Consider the following 27,905-nt stretch of genomic DNA (forward strand, 5'->3'; position numbering starts at 1 on the left):
TTTTCCGGGCTGTCTGGCCATGTTCCAGAAGCATTCTCGCCTGACGTTCCTATGGCAGGCATCCTCAGAGGAAGTACACATAGTATGTAGGATTGAATATTTACTACATGTGTTGTTGAAGGCTTTCATGGCCGGAATCACTGGGTTGCTGTGAGTTTTCCAGGCTGTATGGCCATGTTCCAGAAGCATTCTCTCCTGACGTTTGGCCCACATCTATGGCAGGCATCCTCAGAGGCTGCGAGGTCTGTTGGAATATCCAGGGTGGGAGAAGGAACTCTTGTCTCTTTCAGGCAAGTGTGAATGTTGTAATTGGCCAGCTTGATTAGCATTGAATGGCCTTGAAGCTTCAAAGCCTGGCTGCTTCCTGCCTGGGGGATCCTTTGTTGAGAGGCGATTAGCTGGCCCTGATTGTTTCCTGTCTGGAATTCTCCTGTTTTTTGAGTGTTTCTCTTTATTTACTTGCCTGATTTTTAGAGTTTTTAAAATACTGGTAGGAAGATTTGGTTCATTTTCATGGTTTCATGGAGGAATCCTATGTTGGGAGGTGTCCATTATTGTTGTTGTTTTTATTAATGTATACATATACATATATCTGTGGAATGATGTCCAGGGTGGGAGAAAGAACTCTTGTCCACTTGAGGCAAGTGTAAATGTTGCAATTGGCCAGTTTGAGTAGCATTGAATAGACTTGCAGTTTCAAAGCCTGGCTGCTTCCAGCCTGGGGGATCCTTTGTTGGGAGGTGTTAGCTGGCCCTGATTGTTTCCTGTCTCGAATCCCTCTGTTTCTGAGTGTTGTTCTTTATTTACTGTCCTGATTTTTAGAGTTTTTTTAAATACTGGTAGCCAGATTTGGTTCATTTTCATGGTTTCCTCCTTTCTGTTGAAATCGTCCACATGTTTGTGGGTTTCGATGGCTTCTCTGTATCTTTTGACATGGTCGTTGTTAAGAGTGTATTAAAAAAAAACTCCAATTGAAGCTTGTTGGATTTTCCCTTCTCGCCAAAACCTGTTGGTTAGAATGTGTTCCTTGCCATATAATGCAAAAGGAAGCAGGAATCTTGACCAGAACTTTTTAAAGAAGCGGGGAATCAAAACTGGACACAAACACGATGGATATCCAATTTTTTTGAGTTCCTGGTGATGATTGAGAAGTGGCAACCTTCATTCTTGGATAGTCATTTAGCTTTTGGGCACTTCAATACATGGTAAAGAGATGTAAGTTTATCTAAAAAGTAAATCATGACCAGGACTTTGCAGAGAAAACTTGCCAATGTATCACGTTTTTGTCTTGCAGCCAAGGCGAGGGGAGTCACGGCAGTCTTGTGGCGCTCCAAGGTAAGGCTGGCTTCCTTCTCTGAAGGCGCGAGGAACGGGGGAGTGGCTCCGTGGTCCAAGCTCTGGGAATCAGAGGAACACCAGAGGAACTGCCACAGATCATGTCCGCTACTCCACTCGCTCGCTCGTCGGTTTTTCAGCTCTTTTTGTTAGGCTGAAAAAGCCCCCCTCAACTTACACTCAAGTCAAAGTTATTTATTACCTTACTGGGTTATTATTAATTATTTCATTTATTATTTTACTCTATTTTCTATTTTTATTACTTTTACCCTTCTTTTACTCTATTATTATTATTATTATTATTATTATTATTATTATTATTATTATTACCTTTATTATTTTTCTCTCTTTATTACATTTATTATTTTACTCTATTTTCTATTTTTATTACTTTTTTTACTCTATTTTCTATTTTTATTACTTTTACCCTTATTTTACCCTATTATTATTATTATTATTATTACATCTATTATTTTTCTCTCTTTATTACATTTATTATTTTACTCTATTTATTGATATTATTATTATTGCATGTATTATTTTACTCTATTTTATTACATTTAATATTTTACACTATTATTATTATTACATTTATTTTACTCTATTATTATTGTTACTATTACATTTTCTTATTTTACCCTAATTATTTTTATTATATTTATTATTTTATTCTATTATTATAGTTACTCTTACATTTACATTATTTTATTCTATTATTACATTTCCATTACGTTACTCGATTATTTTGTTATTATTATTGCATTTATTTTACTCTATTTTTATTATTATATTTTATTATTTTACTCTATTATTACATTTATTATTTTTCTCCATTTATTACTGTTATTATTACATTTATATTTCTTACTGTTTCATTATTGTTTTTATTATATTTATCATTTTACTCTATTATTATTACAGTTATAATTTTACTCTATTATTACTGTTATTATTACATTTCCATTATTTTACTCTATTATTATTTTTATTACACTTATTATTTTACTCCCATTATTATTGGAAGGATACATAAGCACATTTACATTGAAGAAGGATAGAATAATGGTTTAATCAGAGTTGGACACTCTTTATCTTAAATTACAGCTTAATGTAAATATTAAAAAGATTTAACCTACGGATGCCTCAATTAATGTAATTTTATTGCTATCTATTTTTAGATATTTCCCGCCCTCGTCTTATACTCGAGTCAATACGTTTTCCCAGTTTTTTGTGGCAAAATTAGGTGCCTTGACGTATATTCGATAATTCTGAATTGACTAAATGGAGCCTGTCTCTTGGTCTAAGAAAGATGCTGAGAGGTGGATTGTCAGGTCTGCATCGTCCTCGTGCGTTCCAAGAATGGCATTTCCTCCCTGTTTTGAAATTTAGCCCCATTGCAGCGTGTCTTCATGGATTACACCTGTGCAAATAAAAACCTGCATCTTACCCTTACTCTAGGAAGGGAAGGGTTGGCATTTAGATATTCTTTACAGGCAAGGGAATAGAAACGCAAATGAAGACCTTGCCTGCCCGAGCAGGGTCTAATTCAGTGGGAAAGCATTATTATAAGTCAACTCCAGAGCGCTTTACAGGCGGCAAAGGAGAGTTAGAGGCAACACCATAGGAAGGTCGGCAGCTTCCTTTTTGGGACTGAAATGTATTTTGAATTTCATTTCCAGACTCTGCAGTGTCTCCAGAGGAATTGCAGCCAAGGGCGCCACGAAGAGGGGGACAACCTGCGGAACATGCGCCGCGAATCCCGCCCTCCTTTGCAGAGCTGCGCCCCTCCCTCTCCAAAACCGCTTGAGATGACCCCTCTGCAGGCGGCCGCCCCCCCAGGAGAGGTAATGAGAACAACTGTTATTTTGCCTGGGCCCAAAGCAGGCCCCAAGATCTCCTGAAGCGGAGTGGCAAGGGCAGCTCCACACCGGGGACAACATCTCTTAAAAGATGAGAAAGAAACTATTGCACAACCTTTGTTTTCTTCCAGAAGAGCATTTCTCAACCTGGGGGTTTCAGGGGGCTCGCCAAAGGCCCCCAGAAAACATATTTCTAGCTAGCCGACCCTGCCACACGTTGATGTGGCCCAGTCTGTGTATATGGGTTTCGTGTTTGTATATATATGGTTTTACACATGTGTTGTTATGTTTATGTATATATGTGGTTTTGCATATGCGTTGTAATGTATTTTTTTATTTTTTGGCTTTTAAAGTCCCTTCCGCTGTGTTTTTCAGTGTTTTTATGAGTGATGGTCACTCGTTGGCTCGATAGGTGTCTTGTGTCCAAATTTGGTGTGAATTCGTCCAGTGCTTTTTGAGTTATGTTAATCCCACAAACGAACATTACATTTTTATTTATACAAATATTTTGGTGAACTGCAAACCACTAGATTGTCAAAAATGTCACCACTGACGTCAAGGTCAATGCCCATGAAACCCTGCCAGTATTTTCTCTTGATCATGGGAGTTCTGTGTGCCAAGTTTGGATCAGTTCCATCTTTGGTGGGGATCAGAATGCTCCCTGATTGTAGGTGAACTATAAATCCCAGCAACTACAACTCCCAAATGACAAAATCACTATTCAAATGTGGGCGTATGGGGTATTTTTGACAAATTTGCTCCAGTGCAGAGAAATACATCCTGCTTATCAGATATTTACATTATGATTCATAACAGTAGCAGAATTCATGAAGTAGCAACGAAAATAATGTTATGTTTGGGGGTCACCACAACATGAGGAAGGGTATGAAGGGGTCGTGGCGTTAGGAAGGTTGAGAAATACATTCTGGAATGTTTCCACCAGTCATCCTAGTAATATATGTGCCTTGATTGTGTTTTAATTTATGGCAGGAATCCCACGGATGTGCAGCAGAGAGGAAGAGGCATCTCCTTCCGGTCAAGGGCAAGGACCCTCTAGAGGGTAAGTGTCCCAAGGAATGCCTTGAACCCACACCGTCCCTCATAATATATCGTGTGATGCAAACAGAAGTGGAATCTACACCAGAACGTAGCAGAACATTCTCACGTGTGTCTGACTTGCTTGTCCTTCTGTGGGATACTCCATTCTGCTCATCACCTGTTTGTTTCTCTCTTCAAAGCATTGTCCAACATTTCGTAGTAGGTACTTCTTAGGTAAAGGTCAAGGTTGTCCCCTGGCATTAAGTCCAGTCGTGTCCGACTCTGGGACTCTGGTGCTCATCTTCATTTCTAAGCCAAAGAGCCGGCGTTGTCCGTAGACACCACTGGCATGACTGCATGGAGCACCGTTACCTTCCCAATGGAGCAGTACCTATTGATCTACTCACATTTACATGTTTTCAAACTGCTAGGTTGGCAGAAGCTGGGTCCAACAGCGGGAGCTTGCTTTGCTCCCCAGATTTGAACTGCCCACCATTCGGTCAGCAAGTTCAGCAGTTCACCCGTATCATCATCATCATCATCATCATCATCATCATCATTTTTATTTATACCCCGCCACCATCTCCCCGAAGGGGACTCAGGGCGGCTAACATGAGGCCAGGGGGCCCTCTTAATTATTAGCAAATTATTAGCGAAGGCAGTAAACTGAGCTTCCAGGTACGAACGGCCCTCATTAGATTCTTCTCCTTGTTGCAAATTGAGGTGGGGATACTACTGCAAAAAAATTATTGGGTGTGTAAGAATTAAAGCCACCCTCGAGATTATTATTTATTATTCCTGGCATCGGGTCCAAGCCCCAGTTTTGTGCTGCCATGACCTCAGGAGCCCCGGGTAGCGCAGCGGGTTAAACCACTGAACTTGCTGACCAAAAGGTCAGTGTTTCAAATAATAATAAAAAATAAAATCTTTATTTATATTCCACCCTATCCCCCCAAGGGAGACTCGGGGCAGATCCAGAGAGCAGGGTGAGCTCCTGCTGTTAGCCCCAGCTTCTGCCAACCTAGCAGTTCGAAAACATGCAAATGTGAGTAGATCAATAGGTACCATTCCGGCTGGAAGGCAGCGGTGCTCCATGCAGTCATGCTGGTCAGATGACCTTGGAGGTGTCTACGGACAACGCCGGCTCATTGGCTTAGAAATGGAGATGAGCACCAACCCCCAGAGTTGGAAACAACTAGACTTAATGGTAAGGGGAAACCTTTACCTTACGCCCTCAGGACTCCTGATCTCGACTTGTGCCAGTTCCTCAGCCAAGCTTCTCCCACCTCCCGAGTCCACAATATTACTCTCCTTCAGTAACAGCCCTTTGGTGTTAATTAGCCAGTCCTTCAGCTCAGCAGGCAGGGGAATTCCAGACAAGAAACAATCAGGGCCAGTTAATGTCTCACAATAAAAGATTCCCCCAGGCAGAAAGCAGCCAGACCTTGAAGCTGCAAGGCCATTGAATGTTAATCAAGGTGGTTAATTGCAACATTCACACTTGCCTCAAGCAAACAAGAGTTCTTTTTCCCACCCTGGACATTCCACAGATATATATAGATAGATCCATAGAGATATATAAACTCCACTTGCTTAGTTTCCAACAGAGCTCACAACCTCTGTGGATGCCTGCCATAGATATGGGCAAAATGTCAGGAGAGAATGCTCCTGGAACATGGCCAGGCAGCCTGGAAAACTCAGTTTCATGTGATTTCTTGCATTGACCACATTGTATGCAGACTGAAACCCCCTAAAATCTGGACAACAAATTAAGCACAACACTCAAGAAACGGGAATTCCTGACAGGAATCTATCAGGGCCAGCTAACACCTCTGAATAAAGGATTCCCCCAGGCAGGAAGCAGCCACACCTTGAAGCTGCAAGGCCATTGTGGTTAATTGCAACATTCACCCTTACCTCAGGCAGGCAGGCAAGAGTTCTTTCTCCCTCCCTGGACACAGGTATATTAACCCCACTTGCCTAGTTTCCGTAGATGTGGGCGAAACGTCAGGAGAGAATGCTTCTGGAACATAGCCAGATAGCCCGGAAAACTCACAGCAACGCTATGTATTTTTACCCCTTTCTCTTCCCCACAATTGGCAGAGTCTTTTTATTCCCAGGCGGCCTGACTTGTGCCTCTTTTTCTTCCTTTCTTTCCAGCCCTGCGGGAGTCTTTTTACACCTTCATCAATGAGGTCCCTCCGGAATATTGGTTCAGGTACGTGAGAGCCCTCGGCCTGAGCGAGTTCGACATTTGTGCCGCCGAGCAGAACAATAAGGGTTTGTACGAGAGGCGCTTCCAGATGCTCCGGACCTGGCTGGACAGAAGAGGAAAGGAGGCGTCTTTGGAGACGTTGCTGGAGACGCTGTGCGGCATTGAGCTCAGAGGCGTCGAGGACACCGTGCGAGAGCGCCTCGTCAGCCAGAAGATCTATGTCTTTGAGGAAGATCTATGTCTTTGAGGAAGATCTATGTCTTTGAGGAAGATCTATGTCTTTGAGGAAGATCTATGTCTTTGAGGAAGATCTATGTCTTTGAGGACGCCGCTCTTCCCTGAGCAGGACGCACAGTTTGCCTGCAAGCCAGCCGACTCCTGCCGCGTCTCCAAGGGGGCGGGAGCGGGGAGCGTTCCTTTATTGCCTTCCAAAACCAGGTGCCATTTCCAGTTGAGGCTGCATTTGGCAGACCTCTCCAACGGCCTCACTTCCTCGCGTGTTTTTAGTCGCAAGTGCATAGAAATGGCAAGCGAAGTAGGATCGTTTTGGCAAACTTCACACCGTCCGGACGTTGATCGGATCCAGATCACAGCACCATTGTGCGGGCGATGTGAATCGGATAATGCTTCTACAAGGCTTGATCTACTCACATTGATATGCTTTCGAACTGCTAGATTAGCAGAAGCTGGGGCTAACAGCGGGAGCTCACCCCACTCCCCGGATTTGAACTGCCGACCTTTCGGTAAGCAAGTTCAGCAGCTCAGCGGTTTAACCCGTTGCGCTATGTAAATCAGATGATGCTTCTACAAGGCTTGCGTGAAAACCATCTCCTTCGAGCTGGATGCTCGGACAGAAGTTCTGCTGAACGCTGAGCCCTTTTTCGGGAAACGTTGCTAATATATATATATTTTAAGTTTTTGGTGCCTGAATAGGGTGCCGCATCCCTTTTGTAAATACTCTTTGGTTTCCATTTCTGTTTTGCCTTTGGGGAATGTAAACTATTTGCCTTGAAACCCTTCTCAGGAGATGTTTTCAGAAATCAGGACTTTGTTTGTATTTGGAGAATTTTTAGTGTTTTCAAGCAAAAGCAATTGGAGGATTTGCAAAAAAAAAAAAGGCGTTCTTGTTTCATGGTTATGTTATAAAAGTCTTTTTTTTAAAAAAATAGATTTTTATTGGGTTTTGATTAAAAAAAAAAGAGTAAACATCGAAAGTGGGGGGACAATTTCCAAATAGGAAAGTTTAGAAGGAGCGAAGTAGGAAGGAAGGAGGTAAAAGAGGAAGGAGGAAAAAGGGGGAAAAAAGAAGAAAAAGGGAAAAAATGCTATTTGACTTCCTTCTATTCTTCAGTGGTTGTAGAAAAATAAAACTTGTTCAAGATAACTTTAAAAATCTATTACTTCCCCGTATTTACGTTGCTCTCTCGTGACTATCATGTTTCGAATTGTCAAAACTATGTTGAAATGTTTGAAATAGTCTTTAATCAGCTTCCAAGTGGTTTTTTTTCTTTTTTCGGGAGACCTAAATTCAGAGTATGTTATAAAAGTCTTGATTAGGCGAAGGGGAAAATATTTGTCTGTGTTCATGGGCTGCTCAGCCGTAACGTGCTGCCCGTGAGAGTCGGGCAGTGATAAGAGGATTCAAAATGATTTGAAATTAGATTAAACATTGCCGAGATATTTATTGCTGTGTTGTGTTCAGCAAGCCAACACGTTGTTCAGTGTTCCCTCGCTACTTTGCAGTTCGCTTTTTGCGGACTCGCTCTTTTGCGGGTTTTTGCTTTCCGGTTTATGAATAGTTGCCGTTGCCCAGAGCGGCGTTCTAATCCCGCCTCCTGGCAACGATGGAGTGTGGAAAGGGGTTTGCTTTGCAACCTCAAGATACCTAGCCCCAAAAAAGAGTTTGCGGTGCCTTTACATCTCTTCCCTCTTCAGCCTCGCTTTCAGAACCAATCTCCATCTAGAGCATCCCTACTTCGTGGATTTTCACTTTTCGCGGGTGGTCCTGCGATAAGAGAGGGAACACGGTAGTGCTTTGAGCGGGGGACGATGACTCTGGGAATCAAGGTTGCTCATTTAAGGAAACCCATTGGGTGATTTTGGGCAAGCCACACTCTCTCAGCCTCAGAAAGGGACAGGAGCAAACTCACTTTGAACAAAGTTTGCCATGATCGGTTCGCTTTAGCGTTGCCATAATCCAGTGGTTCTCAGCCTGTGGGTCCCCAGATGCTTTGGCCTTCAACTCCCATAAATCCTCTAACAGCTGGTAAACTGGGTTGCTGTGAGCTTTCTGGGCTCTGTGGCCATGTTCCAAAAGCATTCTCTCCTGACATTTCGCCCACATCTATGGCAGGCATCCTCATAGGTTGTGAGGTCTGTTGGAAACTAGGAAAACTGGATTTATATATCTGTGGAATGATGCCCAGGGTGGGAGGAAGAACTCTTGTCTTCTTGGGGTAAGTATGAATGTTGCAGTTGGCTAGCTTAATTAGCATTGAATAGCCTTGCAACTTGAAAGTCTGGCTGCTTCCTCCCTGGAGACATCCTTTGTTAGGAGGTGTTAGCTCGCCCTGATTGCTTCTTCTCTGGAATACTGAGCTGTTCGCTGGTAAACAAAGTCCCTGCTGGTGCAGTGGGTTAAAACTGTAAGCCACTGAATTTGCTGACTGAAAGGTCAGCGATTCAAATCCGAAGAGCGGGATGAGCTCCCACTGTCAGCCCCAGCTTCTGCCAACCTAGCAGTTCAAAAATGCAAGTGTGAGTAGATCAATAGGTACCACTCCGGTGGGAAGGTAACGGGCTCCATGCAGTCATGCTGGCCACATGACTATGGACAATGCCGGCTCTTTAGCTTAGAATTGGAGATGATCATCAGCCCCCAAAGTTGGGCACGATTGGACTTAATGTCAGGGGAAAACCTTTACCTTTTCCTAGCTGGCAAACTTGCTGGGATTTCTGGGAATTGTAGGCCAAAATACCTGGGAACTCAGAGGTTGAGAACCACTGTCATAATCAGAAGTCACTTGAAGGTGTACAGCAGCATCAGAAAAAATTGTATGATATTAATTAAGCCTTGCTTATGTTAAAACCAGTCAGAGTGAACCTACATACAGTAAATAAAGAGCAACACTAAAAAAAACCCAGGGGAATTCCAGACAAGAATCAATCAGGACCAGCTAACCCCTCCCAACAAAGGCATTCAGCCTCATGCTCCCAGTTGTGTTTCTGCAACTGAAGGAGTAGGAAGGACATGGTTTTGTGTTTTCTTGTAATGGAGGGCCTTCAGGGGAATGGAGTGCTTCCCTCCTGCCGTACTTTCTCCGGGTCCCTCGGGTGCCACTTAGACCAAGTACTCATGTTCGCAGCAGTGATAGTTCTCAAGGGTGGCTGGGCATCTCTCTTGGACGTGCAATTGAGAAGACATCCAAAGAGATCTCCCTGCTCTTGGTTTACTACGAAACATTGTTTTTATGTTACCCGGCACACATGTGCAAAATGTACGCATGGCATTACTTTATTAAGCGCAGTATTTTTGAAAGACATTTTCATTTAACTCACGGATGTCACAAGGAAGGAGGAGCAGGCGTTGTTTCCTGCTGCCCTGGAAACTGAGACTCCACAGAGCAGTGGGTTCAAATGACAGGAAAGGGGCATTCAGAAGAACTTCCTGACTGTAAGAAGAGCTGTTCAGCAGTGGAACTCTCTGCCTCGGAGTGTGGTGGAGGCTTCTAAACAGAGGCTGGGTGGCCATCTGCCAGGGGTGCTTTGATGGTGCTTTTCCTGCCTGGCAGAAGGGGGTTGGACTGGATGGCCGTTAGAGGTCCCTTCCAACGATATTGTTCTATTATTCTGTGATTCGAAGACACTTGAGGCCTTTGTGTATTCATGCATGGCTGGGTCAGACTGGATGGTCTTTGTGGTCTCTTCCAAGTCCATATGCATTCCAGAACTACAGTGTTTTGAGTACGTTTGCAAAAAAAAAAGATCCAGGTTGTTTACCTCTCACTGTATTGATTATTTGTTTACGACATTTCTGTGCCGCCCTTCTCACCCCGAAGGGGACTCAGAGCGGCTTACAAAATACATATACATAGAATATATTATTATGTTAACATAGTACAATATCAGTATTATATATTACTATATCGTACTCTACCACTATATTGTAATATTATTAGTAATATTACATGTTAAATATAAATTACTGTAGTGGTTAGTTGTGTGGACAGGTTACTACACTTGCACTGAGCTTTATGTGACATTCTTTTGCATTTCCTGTTGGAAACTAGGCATGTGAGGTTTATATATCTGTGAAATAATGTCCGGGGGGGAGAAAGAAAGAACTCTTCTCTGCTTGAGGCAATTGGCTACCTTGATTAGCATTGAATGGCCTTGCAGCTTCAAAGCCTGGCTACTTCCTGCATGGAGGCATCCTTTGTTGGGAGGTGTTAGCTGGCCTTGATTGTTTCTTCACTGGAATACTGAGGTGTTGGCTGGTAAACAGAGCCCTCAGTGGTGCGGTGGGTTAAACCACTGAGCTGCTGAACTTGCTGACCAAAAGGTCGAAGGTTTGAAGCCGGGGTGTGGGGTGAGCTCCCACTTTTAGCCCCAGCTTCTGTCAACCTAGGAGTTCAAAAATATATAAATGTGAGTAGATCAATAGGTACTGCTCCATGCAGTCATACTTTCTTAAATATTGAAATCTCCCAGCAGTCCTCCTGATTTCTCTACCTCCCTATCTATCTAATCTGTCTATCTGGAGGATTGCTGGGAGTTGCAGTCCAGGAATAGAAAGTTGGAAACCTGCCGGGATTGGGATGCTCTCAAAGAGATCCAAGGAGAAGACAGCTTGCCTCTTGGAAGCAGGGCATTTGGATCCCCCTCCTCCTCTCCTAAAGGGCCTGGTCGAGGGGATGCTGGGAGCTGTAGTCCTGAAGAGAGTGTGGATATGCTATTGTGTGCTTTCTTTGGCGGGGGAGTTGTGTTTACACATGTGCTGTAGCATCTTTTTGCGTTTTTTGGCTTTAAAAAAAGTCTCTTCTGCTGTGTTTTTCAGTGTTTTTGTGAGTGATGGTCACTCGGTTGGCCCGATCGGTGTCTTGTGTCCACATTTTGTGTCAGTTTGTCCAGTGGTTTTTGAGTTCTGTGAATCCCACAAACGAACGTGACATTTTTATTTATATAGATTGTTGGGTGTCCTGCAAACCACTGGATTGTCCAAAATGCCACCACTGGCCTCAGTCTGTGTGTTGTGCTGATGCTTTTTGGCGCTGCTGTTCCGCCGCTCTGTAGTTCACCTGCCAGCCGAGGCTGCGCTGCGTGCATCTGGAGAAGCAATAAAGAAGTGCCATTGACCAGTTAATGGGCCAAAAGCCACAAAACCTTACCTTTGTTTAGTTTTTAGAATGCTACAAACTCTGGCAAGTTTGCCAAAGGCTGCTGTGTAATTACTTCAGATTGAAGTTCATTGCAAGTGTGTCTCTACTTCTAGATCATGTTTCTCTCTCTCTCTCTCTTTTGCAATAGCAGATTCCCAGATTAGTTTAGTGTTTACACCTTATTTTATTTTTCTGGTTATTTAATATTTAATGTTTATTTTACTTAAGTGATATTTGTCTTGACTGTTCTAATGTAGCACAAATCCTATGTAAAATCATACTATGTATTTTTGACATTAATATTGAAATCTGAAATATATACAGAAAGTCTTTTACTTTTGTATTTCGCAAATGTGTCATTTTGAATAGTAAAAAACCCCAGCTTTAAAAGTGTTGGAAGCTGCTGAAAAATATTTATAAAAAGTAAAATAAGCTCCAGGTTTGGGGAAATGTACTAAATGTGTTTATTCACTTTTTTTCCCCAACTGTTGTGGGAAATTCATGTTTAAAGTTTACATACATTGAAGGCAAAAAGCCCTTTTTGCTCACGAAGCTGTGCAAATTAATGTTTTTTGGGGACTGGGATGGATAACTTGTTAAATAAAGCTAATTTCAAAACACATATTGCTGTCATGAAGTTGATGTCGAGCACACCTCCCCCCCCCCCCCCAAATAAGGGATAGTGACTTATAGTTCTGCAAAGGGCAAGGGCACCAGACTACACAACAAGGGTCAAGTCTTGGTCACATTGCCAAGGCACTGACAACAACAAGGATCCCATGAGGCTTTTGGGAAATGGCTGGATCTTGGGACTTCTGCCCTTTGTGAGAGTTGTAGTTTCCAAAGCGTGAATCAGTTGCAGCACAGCTGGGGTTTCATCTGCCAGCCTTCCCAAGGATCATGGACTCTCTGCTTGCATGTCTTGGACTTCAGTACATACTATCTCCCTCATGAACTTTCCTCAAAGACCTTTTAAAACACTGGACTTCAGGCTTCTTCATGAAAATTAATCCTCTTATTAAATATACTTGGGATGTGGGACAAAGATGGGGTTTTGTTGCTATGAAATGCTTATGATTATGGATGTATGTATCTTGCTATGAAATATTGCCTTTTCCCTTTGCCTTTTGCCCTAGAAAATGTGACCCAGGACTGTTGAAATGCTTGAGGGAGAACCACCACCTCCCTTTCTTATTTGATTATTTCACCTCTGCATGGACTATAGCAAGCTGACACTTCCTCTTGTTTGCTTTGTCTGGCAGGCAAGGAAGTTTATCTGGACACTTTGATTGAATCACAAAGGGCAGGGTTGATCCCCCCCCCCCCGAGGTCCCCTGCCCAGATCCACATTTTCACTCTCTTGGGATGTTCAGTAGGGGGGGGGGGTTGACCTAATATCCCTGGGGAGGGAGTTCCACAGTCGAGGGGCCACCACTGAGAAGGCCCTGTCTCTCGTCTCCACCAATCCCGCCTGCGAGAGAGGTGGGACCGAGCACAGGGCCTCCCCAGATGATCTGAAACTCCACCGAGTTTCATAGAGGGAGATATGTTTAGACAGATAGGCTGGGCCAGAGCCGTTTGGGGCTTTATAGATTAAAGCCAGCACTTGGAATTGTGCCCGGTAGCACACTGCCAGCCAGTGGAGCTGACACAACGGGGTGGGGTGGGGGGGGGTCGTATGCTCCCTGCATGCTGCTCCGGTGGGCAATCTGCCTGCCACACTTGGGACCATTGGGAGCTTCTGAACAATCCTCAAAGGCAGCCCAACATAGAGCGCATGTCAGTGGTCTCTTTGGGATGTAACCAGAGTGTGGACTACCGTGGCTAAGTCTGATTTCCCAAGGTACGAGCCAGCCCAGGTCGGAGTGAGCTTCTGGCCAATTGTGTAGCTTGTTGTCGACCTTTGCAACCCGAAAGACAGTTGCATCTGTCAAGTAGGAAATTTAGGTACCACCTATGTGTGGGGAGGCTAATTTAACTAATTTATGAGTCCATAAAAAATATCCAGCAAAAGCATGTGGGGAATGCGGAAAGTACTTCATCAGTGTCGCAGATGGACGGTGAAGCGACAACTCACCTGGTGGCCAGAAAATTGGAATGTTAAATAGCCTCAACTGTCTGTCTATATGTGTTGTGTGTCTATGTGTACGTTGTCATCCGCCCTGAGTCCCTTGCGGGGTGAGAAGAGAGGAATATAAACACTGTAAATCAGGGGTCCACAAACTTTTTAAACAGAGGGCCAGGTCACAGTCCCTCAAACTGTTGGAGGGCCGGATTATAATTTGGAAAAAGCATGAATGAATTCCTAGGCACACTGCACATATCTTATTTGTAGTGCAAAGAACACTTAAAAACAATACAATAATCAAAATGAATAACAATTTTAAGAAATATAATTTAACTGATTTACGAGGCCATAAAAATCTCCAGGAAGTATGCAAAGAATGAGGAAGTACTTCATCAATGTCACAAACGGACGGTGAAGCGACAGCTCCCCTGGTGGCCAGAGGTTGGAATGCTATATAGCCTCTGAGTGTCTGTCTATATACGTTGTGTGTCTATGGCATTGAATGTTTGCCATGTATTGTAATCCGCCCTGAGTCCCCTGCGGGGTGAGGAGAAGGGTGGAATATAAATACTGCAAATTAATAATAAATAAATAATAAATACACTTATTAGCATTTCAATGGGAAATATGGGTCTGCTTTTGGCTGAGGAGATAGGGTTGCTGTTGTTGTTGTTGCGTGCTTTCAAGTTGTTTCAGACTTAGGTTGACCCTGAGCGAAGGCCAGGTAAATGACCTTGGAGGGCCGTATCCGGCCCCCGGGCCTTAGTTTGAGGACCCTTGCTGCAAATAAATAAATAAATAAATAAATAAATAGATGTTGTGTGTCTATGGCATTGACTGCTTGCCATGTATACGTAAATCGTAATCCGCCCCGAGTCCCCTGCGGGGTGAGGAGAAGGGCGGGAGAGAAATGCCGTCAATAAATAAGCAGTGCGGGCGCTCCCCCGGCCCTCAGGCTCCAGGCTCAGCGGTGCACCCAGGGTCACTCCCAAGCTGTGAACCCGTGCAGTCCGTCCAGCGCAGGCGGTCACCCTCTGGCCTGGCCGGCCTTTGCGGCCACTCCGCCCTCTTCCCGCCGTCACCCTCCAAAGTCACAGGCAGGCTGCGAGTGTCTTTTTAAAATACCATTTATTACAACAGAACCTTCCACGTTAAAATCCAAGTTGTTTATGTATTGGTTTGTTTTTATTATTTTTTTTTAAAAAAACAACAACAAGAGTGTCAACACCTTGGGATTTCCTAGCACTACACTCCCAAACATCTCGGCCAAAACAGGCCAAAAGATCCTTGCCGTCACCGACTGGCTGTTGTTGTAGATTGTTTCGCAAGCTCCTAACAGAGTTTTTTTTTAAAAAAACACAATGCAGCAAGAAGAGGCGAGGCAGCATTTTTCTTTCTCCGCCTGGGCCGGCTGCCGCCTTTCCCCCCCCAGGGCTCTTTCGGCTGCAGGTGACCCCCCCCCCCATTTCCCGGCACAGAATCCGGTTCCCTATCTGCCAGGGTCTTCTTCTTCTTCCAGGGCTTGGCCTTAGCAAAGGAGGTTTCGTTGCCTTGCCGGGATATGTGCCCAGCCTGGAAGCAAACATCCTAAAGATAAGCATCGGGGTGATGAGTGCAACTAAAAAAACAAGAAAAGATGGCCACCTAGTCAACCAGAGGGATTTGGGGACAGATTCGGGCACAGCATCTGCAGCAGCTTGAAATGTTAAAGGTTTTCCCCTGACATTAAGTCCAGTCGCGTCCGACTCTGGGACTCTGGTGCTCATCTCCATTTCTTAGCTGAAGAGCCGGCGTTGTCCGTAGACACCTCCAAGGTCACGTGGCCACTGGCCTGACTGCATGGAGCGCCGTTACCTTCCCGCAGAAGCGGTACCTATTGATCTACTCGCGTTTGCATGTTTTTGAACTGCTAGGTTGGCAGAAGCTGGAGCTAATAGCAGGAGCTCACCCCATTCCCTGGATTCAAATCGCCGACCTTTCGGTCAGCCAGTTCAGCAGCTCAGTGGTTTATCCCACCGTGCCACTGGGGGCTCCATTTACCAGTGAACCCCTCTGTATTCCGGTGAAGAAACAATCAGGGCCAGCTAACACCTCCATGCAGGGAGCGGCCAGGCTGTGAAGCTGCAAGGCCATTCACTGCTAATCAAGGTAGCCAATTGCAACATTCACACCTGCCTCAAGAAGGCAAGAGATCTTTCTTTCTCCCACCCTGGACATCGTTCCACAGATATATAAACCTCACTTGTGATAATTTTATGCTTATGTTGCTTTGTTAATTTTATGTCATGCTCTTTACTCTGTTTGTTTTGGTGATGTTACTTGGAAACCGCCCTGAGTCCCCCCCCCCCTCGGGGAGACAGAGCGTTATACAAATAAAGTTTTTACCATTATTATTATTATTATTATTATTATTATTATTATTATTATTGCCTAGTTTCTGACAGAAAATGCTAAAGGATGTCACTCAAAGCTCAGTGCAAGAGCAGTAAACCTGTTCACGCAACTAAGCACTACAGCGAGAGATAAACAATCCGCCGCTCCCTGGATTCGAACCTGCGACCTTGTGGTCAACAAGTTCAGCAGCTCACGCTTTAACCCACTCCGCCATCGGGGGCTCCATGCAGTCCTGCCAATGGCCACATGTCCTTGGAGGTGTCTACGGACAACGCCGGCTCTTCGTCTTAGAAATGGAGATGAGCACCAGAGTCCCAGAGTCGGGCACGACTGGCCTTAATGTCAGCGGAAAACCTTTACCTTGACCTTGAAATGTTACGGCACGGCAAGTGGACAAACGCGAGGCACCAAATAACTTTTTTTTGCCTTTCTCAGAGAAATAATAACTTAAAAACACTGCATTTCCTCGCAGCAGACTTGTTTTTATCTCTTTCCTGTTCTTTATTTTTGCATTCCTCTTGCATTCCTGTAAACATGAAGACTGTCCTGCTAGGTAAGCGAGCCCACTGGGAAGGAAATCGCCCCGGCTGCCGTTCTGTCTGGGCAATGGGCACCAAGCCTGGCTGGCTGACCGGCTGGCTGGCTGACCGGCTGGCTGGGGCGGGGATCGGGGCCGCTCTGCGTGAGGATGGAGGATGCTCCGGCTCCGAGCTGCGTCTGTGCGGATTCGCCTCAGCCTCCCAGGGGTGTTCATGCTCATTCGTTCCCACCGAGGGTCTCCGCTGATGGTGCCGTTCTCCCTTCTCCTCTCTCTCCTCTCCTCCCTTCGAGCCGGCTGGACCAGAGGTTGGCCCTGGGTGGTGGCTGACTCTCTCCTGATAAGAGAGACTGAAGCGTGGACAGCGAATCCCTCAGACCACGGCGGAGGAGGAGGAGGAAGAGGACGATGAAGCGGTGGCCGTCGACGAAGAAGGGGACTGGGACGGGGAGGAGGCGTTCCAGAACAGCCACCTCCGCTTGGGTTGCCGTTTTTGGTGGAGGTAGTCTTCCTTCTCCCGCTCTTTCTTGGCTCGCTGGAAATGGTCCTCTTCCTTCAGGTACCAGACGGGGGGCCACCGGTGCTTCTCAAAGTAGTCTTGGTTCTCTGGAATGAGGAGGAAACAGAGGATTTAAAACCACGTTCCTACTATAAAGTGGAGTCCACAACATGCGAGCGGGGAGAAGAGCCAACCACTGACCACCTGCTGCCATGCAGCCTGAGCCCTTCTGCCACATGATGCACAAGGGAGGACCTCCTTGCGGCAACACCAGAGGCACGCCAAGTGACCAGCTTCTGGTCAAAGGACATTTAATAGAATGCCAAGTTTGCAAACTTTGTGTTTGTTTGTTTGTTTTTAAATGCAATACAAATGTTTGGTTCGCTCCTGACACGATAAATAAATAAATACAATTGAACTCCAATGCAGCCTGAGCCGTGCCACGTGTACAATTAAGAACCTTCTCACAGCGACACCAGAGGCGCTCCAAGTGGCCAGCTTCTGGTCCAAGGACGTGTAGCATAATGTCAGGGTTCTTCTGAAGCTTTTTTGTGTTTTAAATGCATTTTAACTGTACCCTCAACTTGCTTCTGATACAATAAATATGTTGCACTCCAGGACAGGAATAATCCTCTGATTTTAAACACCACACGTTGAATAGGAAAACAATCCTTTTATTGGGTTGTTGTAGGTTTTTTCAGGCTATATGGCCATGTTCTAGAGGCATTCTCTCCTGACGTTTCGCCTGCATCTATGGCAAGCATCTTCAGAGATAGTGAGGATGCTTGCCATAGATGCAGGCGAAACATCAGGAGAGAATGCCTCTAGAACATGGCCATATAGCTCGAAAAAACCTGCAACAACCCAGTGATTCCTTCGACAATACCATCCTTTTATTGAAGATAAGTAAAAGTGTCTAAGTAAAAAGCACTTAAAATGAATAGGTAAATCCAATTAGGTAAGAAGATAAGCAGGAGCAAATTAATCCAAGGTAGAGTACAGCAAAGTCCGTAAAGCAAAGTCCTCACTTCTCTAATATAATCTCCTATATGTCTTTTTTCTCTATGTTCTTCTATATGTCTTCTCTAATATAATACATTGATCCAAGGCTTGGATGAGCAATCAATAAATCCAGGAATCAAAAACCATCACACAAGAAATATCTTAACGTGAATCTTCAAAGCAGAGCTTCCATGAAACAAGGACAAGAACTTGGCGTGACTCTAAACGATGCTTCATCTGACTACGCACCCCACAGCTGAGACTTTCATCCCCTCGTTAGCGAAGTCACTAGCAGTCAAAACCTGGTTTCTCTTTAACTGGGGCTTTATTGTTGTTGTTTTCTGTCAAAGCCGAGCAGATCGGCAAAGCCACTGTTCAGCCCTCCTGTTTGGACTATTCTCTAATTGCCTATCTCTTGGCTCGTTATCTCCTTGCTCATTAATTTCTGCAGGTGCTGAGCTCACTTTCCGTTCTCTCTCGTGGGAACCCTCTGGAAACAATCCAAGCGCACTGCCATCCCGAGACCCCTCAGGGGCATTCTCCTGGGAAACCACAGGAATCTCCTGGTCATTTTCTGCCTCGATATCACTGACCAAACCATTGCCATCTTGAAACTCATCTTGAACCTCAATGACACCCTGACTCTGAAACACAATCACAGGCTGAGCTCCAACAAAATAAATAAATACTATTGAACCCTGGAATTCATTTACAATATTTCCATTGTATATTAGGTCCAGGGGGTCTGGAATATGTGATACGGGCCCTGGTAGCACAGCAGGTTCAATCACCAGCGGCAGAAAACGTTGCCAACCAGAAGGCTGGCCGTTCAAACCTGCGGGTTGGGGTGAGTTTCCACCATTAGCCCTAGTTTCTGTCTACCTAGCAGTTTGAAAAGAATAATGTGAGTAGATCGATAGGTATGCTTTGGCGGGGAGTAGAAGGCGCCCATGCAGGCATGCCGGCAATTCGATTAGGAAGGCGTCCACGGACAACAGGCTCCTCGGCATGGAAAATGCTTTATTTTAAATATTTTAAAAATGTCTAATGTCAACCTCATGTACACTAGACTAGTCCTGATTACGTATGTTTATGAAAAAGAAATGAAATACATATGTATGCGCCAATAAATCACAAACGGCAGTGTCCAACCATTCATGTATACTGACCTGCTGACATGGCTTTCATCTCACGAGGGAACTTGCGACAGATGTTGTTGTAGTTGGTGCAGATGTGATGGAGGCACCAGTCGGCAAGCTGGTAGGCACCATGGAACTGGAGGGGCCAAAAAGAGACAGGCAGAAATGAGCTATAGAATCATCATCATCATCATCTTTATGTATATTCCTTTGAGCCAGGTAATGCCCCAAGAAGAGTTTTCTAAGGCATGGGAAAGGAGGAGGGCAATGTTGTCCTTCTTATGGGTATGTTGAGAGCCAGTCTCAATGGGACCCGTATCAGAGAGGGTGCCTCGCACACCAGCTTTGCAATCCCAGCAACCATTTTTTGCTGGGCACGGCCTGGTAGGTTTTGAAAGGGAGAAATGGCAGAAGTACCCGAGCCTGTTGTTGCAGCTACACCTGAAGATGCCGGATTTTAGCCATATTATATTAGATTAATTATGTTATATTAGAAGGCAGTGGTGTTTTGAGAGTCCTTTCAGCTGTGAGAAACTGTGGGAGAGTATCTGTGTCTCTGCACCCCAGAAGGAAAGTCAGAGAGCACAGGAGATGTGCTTTCCTGGTCCTTAGTTTTTCCAATTGTGTGTGTCTTGATCCCCGTAGAGATGTTCAAAGTATTGTCGAAGGCTTTCATGGCCAGAATCCCTGGGTTGCTGTAAGTCTTTTGGGCTGCATGGTCATGCTTCTGGAACATGGCCATACAACCTGAAAGACAGCAACCCAGTGATTTCGGCCATGAAAGCCTTCAACAATATAATAATAACAATAATAACATGATTATACTATTAATATAATAATAATTAATGTAATTAATGATGATAATAATAATAATAAAACTTTATTTAAATTCTGCCCTTCTCACCCCGAAGGGATGGTTGGGCTCGAGTCCACAGGGGTGCTGTCGCTCCAACCTCTATGACGAAGAGCCATCAGGACTTCCTCATTCCAGCATTTTCTGATCTTCTTTTCTTTTTGGCAACGTAAAACACCTCCCCCGCTTTTAGCAGTAGCTAATTTCTCTAATTACAGCTAAAGCTATTTTCGAACTGCTTAGATAAACAGTGAGCAGGGTTGACAGTCAGGAGCTCATGCCGACCCGGGGCTTCGAACTTGTAACCTTAAGTTTTATCATTTTATGCCGTGCATTTGGCCCGCCCACTGTGTTTGATTTTCCATTATGTTATTTCATATTGTTTATTTTACTTGATTGGTTTGTTTATTTATTTTATTGTGATGTTATTTTGTTGTTTATATTTTATGTTGCTGTAATGTATTGCTGGGCTTGGCCTCATGTAAGCCGCTCCGAGTCCCCTTTGGGGAGATGGTGGCCGGGTATAAATAAATAAATAAATAAATAAATAATAATAACTTTTTGGTTCATAGATCGTATAGTTGCTGAAGATTTACCAGCTGTGCTAAACCTTTGACTTACAAGCCTAGGGCCAAAGCTGCCATACCTGTGCCAACTCCAGGAACACAAGGACGTCCCCATCAATGTCCACTAACATTGGCGTCACTTCCATCAGACCGCACACCGTGAACTGCTCTGTAAACAAAAGCCAGAAACCCAATTAGAGTCTAACATTCTTTTTTTCTTCCCACAATCTCAACATTTCTGGAAATGTTTACATCTCGATCCTTCTCCAAAGAGAGGAGGCCACTGAGAGCAAGGCTTCTTCTACGTTCTCTTCCTCTGCGACTGCTGCTGCGTTTCCTGAATTGTGAGCGCAGCAGTGTGCAGCGCAAGTGCAGAAAAGGCGATCTCAGAGCGCCACCTACTGTTTAACGAGTGCAGCAAACACAGGGATTTCTGGATCTCCTCCCCTCACCTTTATGTTAAAGGTAAAGGTAAAAGTTTCCCCTGACATTAAGTCCAGTCGTGTCTGACTTTGGGTGGTGGTGCTCATCTCCATTTCTAAGCAAAGAGCCGGCGTTGTCCATAGACACCTCCAAGGTCATGTGGCCAGCATGACTGCATTACCTTCCTGCAGAAGCAGGTGTATGTTTTTACACGTGTATGTTTTCAAACTGCTAGGTTGGCATAAACTGGGTCTGCCAGCAGGAGCTTACTCAGCTCCCTGGATTTGAACTGCTGACTGTTCGGTCAGCAAGTTCAGCAGCTCAGCGGTTTAACTTGCTGAGCCACCATAATTTAACTTTATATTAAACTAGCTGTTTCCTGCCACGCGTTGCTGTGGCCCAGTCTGTATATATGTTTTGTGTGTGTACATATTTGCATAAATGTGTATATATGTGGTTTTGCATATGTGCTGTTATGGGGTTTTTTTGGCTTTTGAAGTCTCTTCTGTTGTGTTTTTCAGTGTTTTTATGACTGTTGGTCACTCATTGGCCTGAGAAGTGTATTGTGTCCAAATTTGGTGTCACTTCATCTGGTGGTTTTTCATTTTTGTTAATCCCACAAATGAAGATTACATACATATACATGTATGTATGTATGTATTAGTGGTCCCCAGCCATGCATTGCTGTGTCCCAGTTTGTGTATATGTGTTGTATGTGTGTGCATATATTTCTGTATATATGTGTGTTTGCATATATATGTGTGGTTTTGCGCATGCGTGGTAATGTATTTTTTTCTTTGGCTTTTTAAGTCCCTTCTGTTGCGTTTTTCAGTGTTTTTATGAGTGATGGTCACTCGTTGGCCTGAGAGGTCTATTGTGTCCAAATTTGGTGTCAATTCGTCCGGTGGTTTTTGAGTTATTCTAATCCCACAAACAAACATTACGTTTTTATATATATCGAGTCCTGCAAAAGTCCCTCGTTTCAATGGGGTTCGCTCTTATCCACTGTTTCCACAGGAAGGCCAAGACTATATCCCACGAGGATTCGGGTTTAGTGCCGTGAATGAGCTCCAAGTCTTGAACATCCCGTGGTCCATTCTGGAGCCATCCAGAAGCGGCTGAGCGTCCCTCCTTGCCCTCGCCTCCCCCCAAGAAACAGTGTCTTCGGCTCCCTGGAAATTACCTGTGAGCGCAACCAGGTGTGGCAGACAGAGGCGATTGGCCAGAATGATGAGTTTCATGTAGTCCAGGTCCATCGTGGAACAAAACTGGCCAGTGTACAGGTACTCGAGCACCGCCCGCATGCAGCTCTTGCTGGTGTAAGGTAGCACCACCTGCAAGACACAGAAGCAAAGGAGGGTTCAAGTCCCGGCACGCTCCCCGGCAAAGCCCTTCCAGCGGCAAAGCCCTTCCCCATAAGGCGAAGGCCATGTTGCAGAAGTTGGCCTCCTCCTCACCTCTTGAGTTGAGCTCTCTACAAAGGGACCCCCAAACATGGCGGCCATCCAATCACAACTGGAGATGAGCAACGGCTTGTGGGCACTGATAGCACCATCATCCAGGATAAAGGTGACATCTGGAAGGAAACAAAGGGAGAAGAATCTCTTTAAAGCAAGGCTTCGCTACCACGTGAAAAACAACTTTATGTGAATCCACACAATTGGTCCATCTCGACCAGCACTTTCGACTCTCCCGCCATGGCGTCCTATACATGTTTGGGGATCAAGTCTCACCCCCACCAACCAATATGGCTAATAAGGACTGTTTATACTCGAGTAGAAGCCTAGTTTTTTAGCCCCCTTTTGAGGCTGAAAAGCTCTCCTCAGCTTATACTCGAGTCAAGGTTGTTTATTATTTTACTCTATTATTATTTTATTACACTTATTCTTTTACTCTATTTATTATTATTATTATTACATTTATTATTTTCCTCCATTCATTACTGTTATTATTACATTTGTATTTCTTATACTTCTACAAGCCTCCTATCCCAGAAAATAAATGCGCCTGTGGAGAGACGTACCAGAAAAGGTTCCCTTGGCCAGGCACTCCTTAACCCGGTTGGTTCTCCTGACGTGGAAGGCTTTGGTGATCTCCTGGTTCATGAACGCCTCGTTGTTCAGGATGTTGGCCACCATCATCCGGAGGTCAAAGACTTCCAGCAGCTCGGCAATGTGGGCGATGTGCATGAGGTCCCGCTCGTTCTCGTCCAGCTCCCCGGTGTAGAGGTACTTCAGCACGGCCCGGAAGGGCCCCAGCTGGACGGAGGGGTCCATCTTGACCACCACCATCGGGCGGGGCTTGTACGTCACGGGGTCGTCGGCCATCTCCTCCTGGATGCTGACAAAGGCGCGGCTCCAGGAGGAAAGGACCCTCCCCCGCCGGAGCCCCCGCTCCCCGTAGTTCTTGCCCCGCAGGATCCCGTCGCTGGTGGAGGCTCTAAGGCACGGTTGGTGCTGGCCGGAGCCGGCGTCGTCCACGCTCTCGCAGATGTCGAAGCTGGCCGCTCTCAGGAGGAACTCCCGGCCGTGATGGTGCCGTTGCTCCTGGTGGAGAGTCCGCTCGGCAACACCCGCCCCCCCGGCGCCGCGCCCCGGCGCCTCCTGCCGGTCCTCCTCGCTCAGGTCCATCAGGAACAGGTCGTAGAACTTGGAGGAGGAGGTGGAGAGGTAGATCTTGTGCGCGTAGATCTTGACTCTCTCTTGCAGCACCAGAATGACGTCCGCACACAAGGGGTCTTCCAGCAGGTGAGCCGGGCGCTCCTCGTTGTTGGAAGGCGGGTCGGGGACCGTGATGATGGGCGGGGGGGGCTTGGGGGGCAGGAAGGGGGCCTGGAGCAGCGGCCGCTGCACGTTGCGCAGGTGGGACTTCCAGAACTGGAGGTGCCGGCGGGAGATGAGGGCCGCTCGGATCGCGTTGTCAAAGACGTCCTTGATCCCGAACTGGGCGACGACACTGGTTTCGTAATAGGGGATCCCCAGTTCCTTGGCCACCTCCCGGCCCTTCTCGGGGGGCAAAATCTCATTGGGCTTGATTGGCCTGGAAGGGAAGAAAGGAGAAGAGAAAAACGGGTTGGGCACTGGCTTCCAATGCAAAGGCTTTAAAGACGGAGGTCAGCAGGCTTAATGTATTCTCAAAGGCTTTCGTGGCTGCAATCACTGGTTGTGGAAGGTTTTTCGGGCTGTATGGCCATGTTCTAGAAGCATTCTCTCCTGATGTTTCGCCTGCATCTATGGCAGGCATCCTCAGAGGTTGTGAGGCCTTCCTTCCCTTCCTCTTTCTCTTTCCTTTCCACCTCATCTATCTTCCTTCCTTTCCACCCTTTTGTCTTTCCTTACTTCCCTTTCCCCCCTCCTTCCCTCTCTCTTTCCTTCCTTCCTTTCCTTCCTTTCGTTCTTCCTTCCTTCTCTCTTCCCTTCCTCCTTCCCTTTCTTCCTTCCTTCCCTTTCATCTCTCCTTCCATCCCTCTTTCCCCACTCCTTCCCTCTTTCTCCTTTCATTCTTCCCTTCTTTCCTTCTGTCCTTCCTTCTCTCTTCCATCCTTCCCTTTTGTCTTTCCTTCCTTCCCTCTTTCCTCTGTCCTTCCCTCTCTCTCTCTCTTTCTCCTTCCATCCTTCCTTTCCTCTCTTCCTTCCTTTCTTCCTCCGTCCCTCCTTCCCTCCCTCCCTTCCCTTTTGTCTCTCCTTCATTCCCTTTTTCTCCTTCCATCCTTTCCTTCCATCCTTTCCTTCCTTCCCTTCCTTCCTTCCTTCCTTCCTTCCTTCTCTCTTCCTCCTTCCCTTCCTTCCATCCTTCCCTTTTGTCTTTCCTTCCTTCTCCCTCCCTCCCTTCTTTCCATCATCAGGCAGCCAGCCCTCTTAGCAGGGAGTGCTAACATGCGCCCCCCAAGTTTGCCCAGGCCTGCTGCAGATACAAGGAGGGAGGAAGTTAGACCAGAGACTGTATCACAGCCAGCCGGCCATCCACCTCCTTGCGCCCTCCTTCCACCCTGGCACCCTCCGCCACAACCACGTCCCGAATGCCGCTCCTTGCTTGCGGGAGTCCTCTTGGCATCTCTTCCTACCTGGCTAAGGGTCTCCGAGCTCGATTTACTGCTTCCAGGTCAGCGTAGCGAAGGTCGAGCTGGCAGCCGACGAGGATGACAGGAGCTCGGGGGCAGAAGTGCTTGATTTCCGGGTACCACATCGTCTTCACGTGGTGAAGGGAATTGGGGTTTGCAATGGAGAAGCATAATACTACCACGTCCGACCTGTGGGCAGAGGAAAGGCAAGAATCAGCGACCGCTCGGCCAATCCCGCTTGGCAAGGCCAGCGCGTGCTTTGTATGAGAGGCACACAAGGTCTTTTCACACGACGCAATAATAGTGTTACGGCTCCAGTTTCTGATCCAGGGCGGCATCCAGGGAATCCTAAAGTTTGGAGCCTGGTGAGGCACTAGAGCTCTCCGGAGAGGAATTCCCCATGCCTGTCCCCAAGACGCCACTGAGGCCTTCTCACACTGAGAGCTACCTCAGACTGAGGGATCCCTCCCACTGAGGCCTACTAACACACTGAGGCCCTTCTCCCACAGAGACCTCTCACAGACCGAGGTCTACTAAGCTACAGGCACACCTGCTTACATAGAACTGCAGCTTTTGCGGAGTCACTGCATCCATTTAACCCTTTCCGTGCTTAAATCACATTTTTGTAATTAAAAATAACTAGTTAATATTTAATATTTCTGACATAAAAGGCATTGAATGTGTGCCTTATATGTGTACTGTAATCTGCTCTGTGTTCCTCTGGGGACATAAAGCAGAATATAAATAAAGTGTATTATTATTATTATTATTATTATTATTATCTCATTTGATATTAATAAATTCTGCCGGGTGTCTCGTATGGAGTTACAGGCTTTCAGCTCTAAGATACCGAGATGACACGCATGACATTTGGCAGCATTCATGAACACCTGGCGAGACCTCATGATCGTACTCACCGTCCATAAGCAAAGCGCCGGTCCTTGTGATGGTCCCCAAATGTATCCCAAAGGCGCAAGGAAACACTGACGTCATCCACAACATCTCGGGAGCGCTCCAAGACCTAAAGGAAAGCCAAGAGTGAGCATCCAAATGCTGCAAACCACGTGAAAACACAAGGGTTGGATCTTTAGTTGCTCTTTTGCATCTGATCATTGGGGATATTAAGTTTCCCCGTGAAATATCCAATATTGTGTTGTCGAAGGCTTTCATGGCCAGAATCACTGGGTTGCTGTGAGTTTTCCGGGCTGTCTGGCCATGTTCCAGAAGCATTATCTCCTGACGTTTCGCCCACATCTACGGCAGGCATCCTCGGTTGTGAGGAAAGTGCTGGAAACTATGCAAGTGGGGTTTATATATCTGTGGAATAATGTCCAGGGTGGGAGAAAGAACTCTTGTCCGTTTGAGGCAAGGGTGAATGTTGCCATTGGCCACCTTGATTTAGCACTGAAGGGCCTTCCAGCTTCAAAGCCTGGCTGCTTCCTGCCTGGGGGAATCCTTTGTTGAGAGGTGTTATCTGGCCCTGATTGATGTTGGTGAAATGTCAGGAGAGAATGCTTCAGGAACATGGCCTTGCAGCCTGGAAAACTCACAGCAATCCATGTCCAATATATTTTTACTGGATTTTTTCTTCTCACAACATAAACTGACCAGGTTTGAAATCTCAACAGCAGAATTAACGCACTTTGATCACTTTAACTGCCATGGTTGTACACGATGGAATCCTGGGATTTGCAGTTAACATGCCATTAAGCTGCACTGATTCTAGAATGCAAATGCACACCAAGAGGCAGAAGTCCCTGAGATGCATCACGAGGGAGACATGAGCGCAGCAAAGCACACTCAGGTGGCCGTCTTCCACTCGCTTCCCTGAGAGTAAGCCCACGGAATCGAGTGGGGATCACTTCAGAGAGGACCGGGAGGACAGCCTGCTTTCAGTGCATTCAAAGCTTTACTCACAAATTACTTGGGCTGAAATGCTTATTAATATTTCAAGACCTGACAAGTCAATCGCTTGCACTTCTCATTAAGTGGGGAAACAAATGCGATGAAAATTTAACTTACTAAATTTTACACGCCACAAAAGAGCCGCCACGCATTTCTAGCTAGGATATAGATCAACCAGGCTTCCCAACAGTAGGTGCGTTACTAAAAAATGGACAGCGTTGAAACAACCCATTGTTTCTACCGAATACGCTGCTAATCCATTTTTTAAAATAACACGAAGCCTTGCGTGTTATTTTTTTCTCTCTCTACCTATCTACCTAACTCTATCTAGTCTATCTGGAGGATTGATGAGAGTTGCAGTCCAGGAATAGGAAACTGGGAATATGCCGGGATTGGGATAGTCTCAAAGAAATCCAAGGAGAAGCAAGCTTGCGTCTTGGAAGCAGGGCATTTGGATCCCCCTCCTCTCCTAAAGGGCCTGGCCTAGGGGGTGATGGGAGCTGTAGTCCTGAAGAGAGTGAGGATATGCTATTGTGTGTTTGGTTTGCTAGAGGAAGTTGTTTTTGCACATGGGTTGTAGCGTCTTTTTGCTTTTTTGGTTTTTTAAGCCCCTTCCGTTGTGTTTTTCAATGT

At 45.7% G+C, this 27,905-nt stretch overlaps 2 protein-coding genes across 5 annotated transcripts in view; one reads left to right on the forward strand and one right to left on the reverse strand.

Annotated features, from left to right (window-relative positions):
- The window catches only part of LOC132782492 (tumor necrosis factor receptor superfamily member 10A-like), a 29,236-nt gene extending 16,789 nt beyond the window's left edge, over window positions 1–12,447 (forward strand). The window contains exons 7-10 of the mRNA XM_060787317.2: window positions 1,295–1,335; window positions 3,015–3,179; window positions 4,185–4,254; window positions 6,393–12,447. Of these exons, the coding sequence (XP_060643300.2) occupies window positions 1,295–1,335; window positions 3,015–3,179; window positions 4,185–4,254; window positions 6,393–6,694 (578 nt within the window). The 3' untranslated portion in view covers window positions 6,695–12,447. The remainder of the gene's footprint in view (window positions 1–1,294; window positions 1,336–3,014; window positions 3,180–4,184; window positions 4,255–6,392) is intronic.
- Window positions 12,448–15,004: 2,557 nt separating this feature from the next.
- The window catches only part of RHOBTB2 (Rho related BTB domain containing 2), a 46,421-nt gene continuing 33,520 nt past the window's right edge, over window positions 15,005–27,905 (reverse strand). For all 4 annotated transcript variants that reach the window (XM_060787011.2, XM_060787012.2, XM_060787015.2 and 1 more), the window contains 8 exons: window positions 26,285–26,388; window positions 25,371–25,556; window positions 23,331–24,346; window positions 22,765–22,883; window positions 22,491–22,641; window positions 20,965–21,053; window positions 19,496–19,601; window positions 15,005–17,431 (listed from right to left, as the gene is read on the reverse strand). In XM_060787011.2, coding sequence (XP_060642994.2) covers window positions 17,199–17,431; window positions 19,496–19,601; window positions 20,965–21,053; window positions 22,491–22,641; window positions 22,765–22,883; window positions 23,331–24,346; window positions 25,371–25,556; window positions 26,285–26,388 — 2,004 coding nt within the window. In that variant the 3' untranslated portion in view covers window positions 15,005–17,198. The remainder of the gene's footprint in view (window positions 17,432–19,495; window positions 19,602–20,964; window positions 21,054–22,490; window positions 22,642–22,764; window positions 22,884–23,330; window positions 24,347–25,370; window positions 25,557–26,284; window positions 26,389–27,905) is intronic.

The sequence above is a fragment of the Anolis sagrei genome, chromosome 7 (assembly GCF_037176765.1).
Source record: "Anolis sagrei isolate rAnoSag1 chromosome 7, rAnoSag1.mat, whole genome shotgun sequence".
Taxonomy (NCBI): Eukaryota; Metazoa; Chordata; class Lepidosauria; order Squamata; family Dactyloidae; genus Anolis; species Anolis sagrei.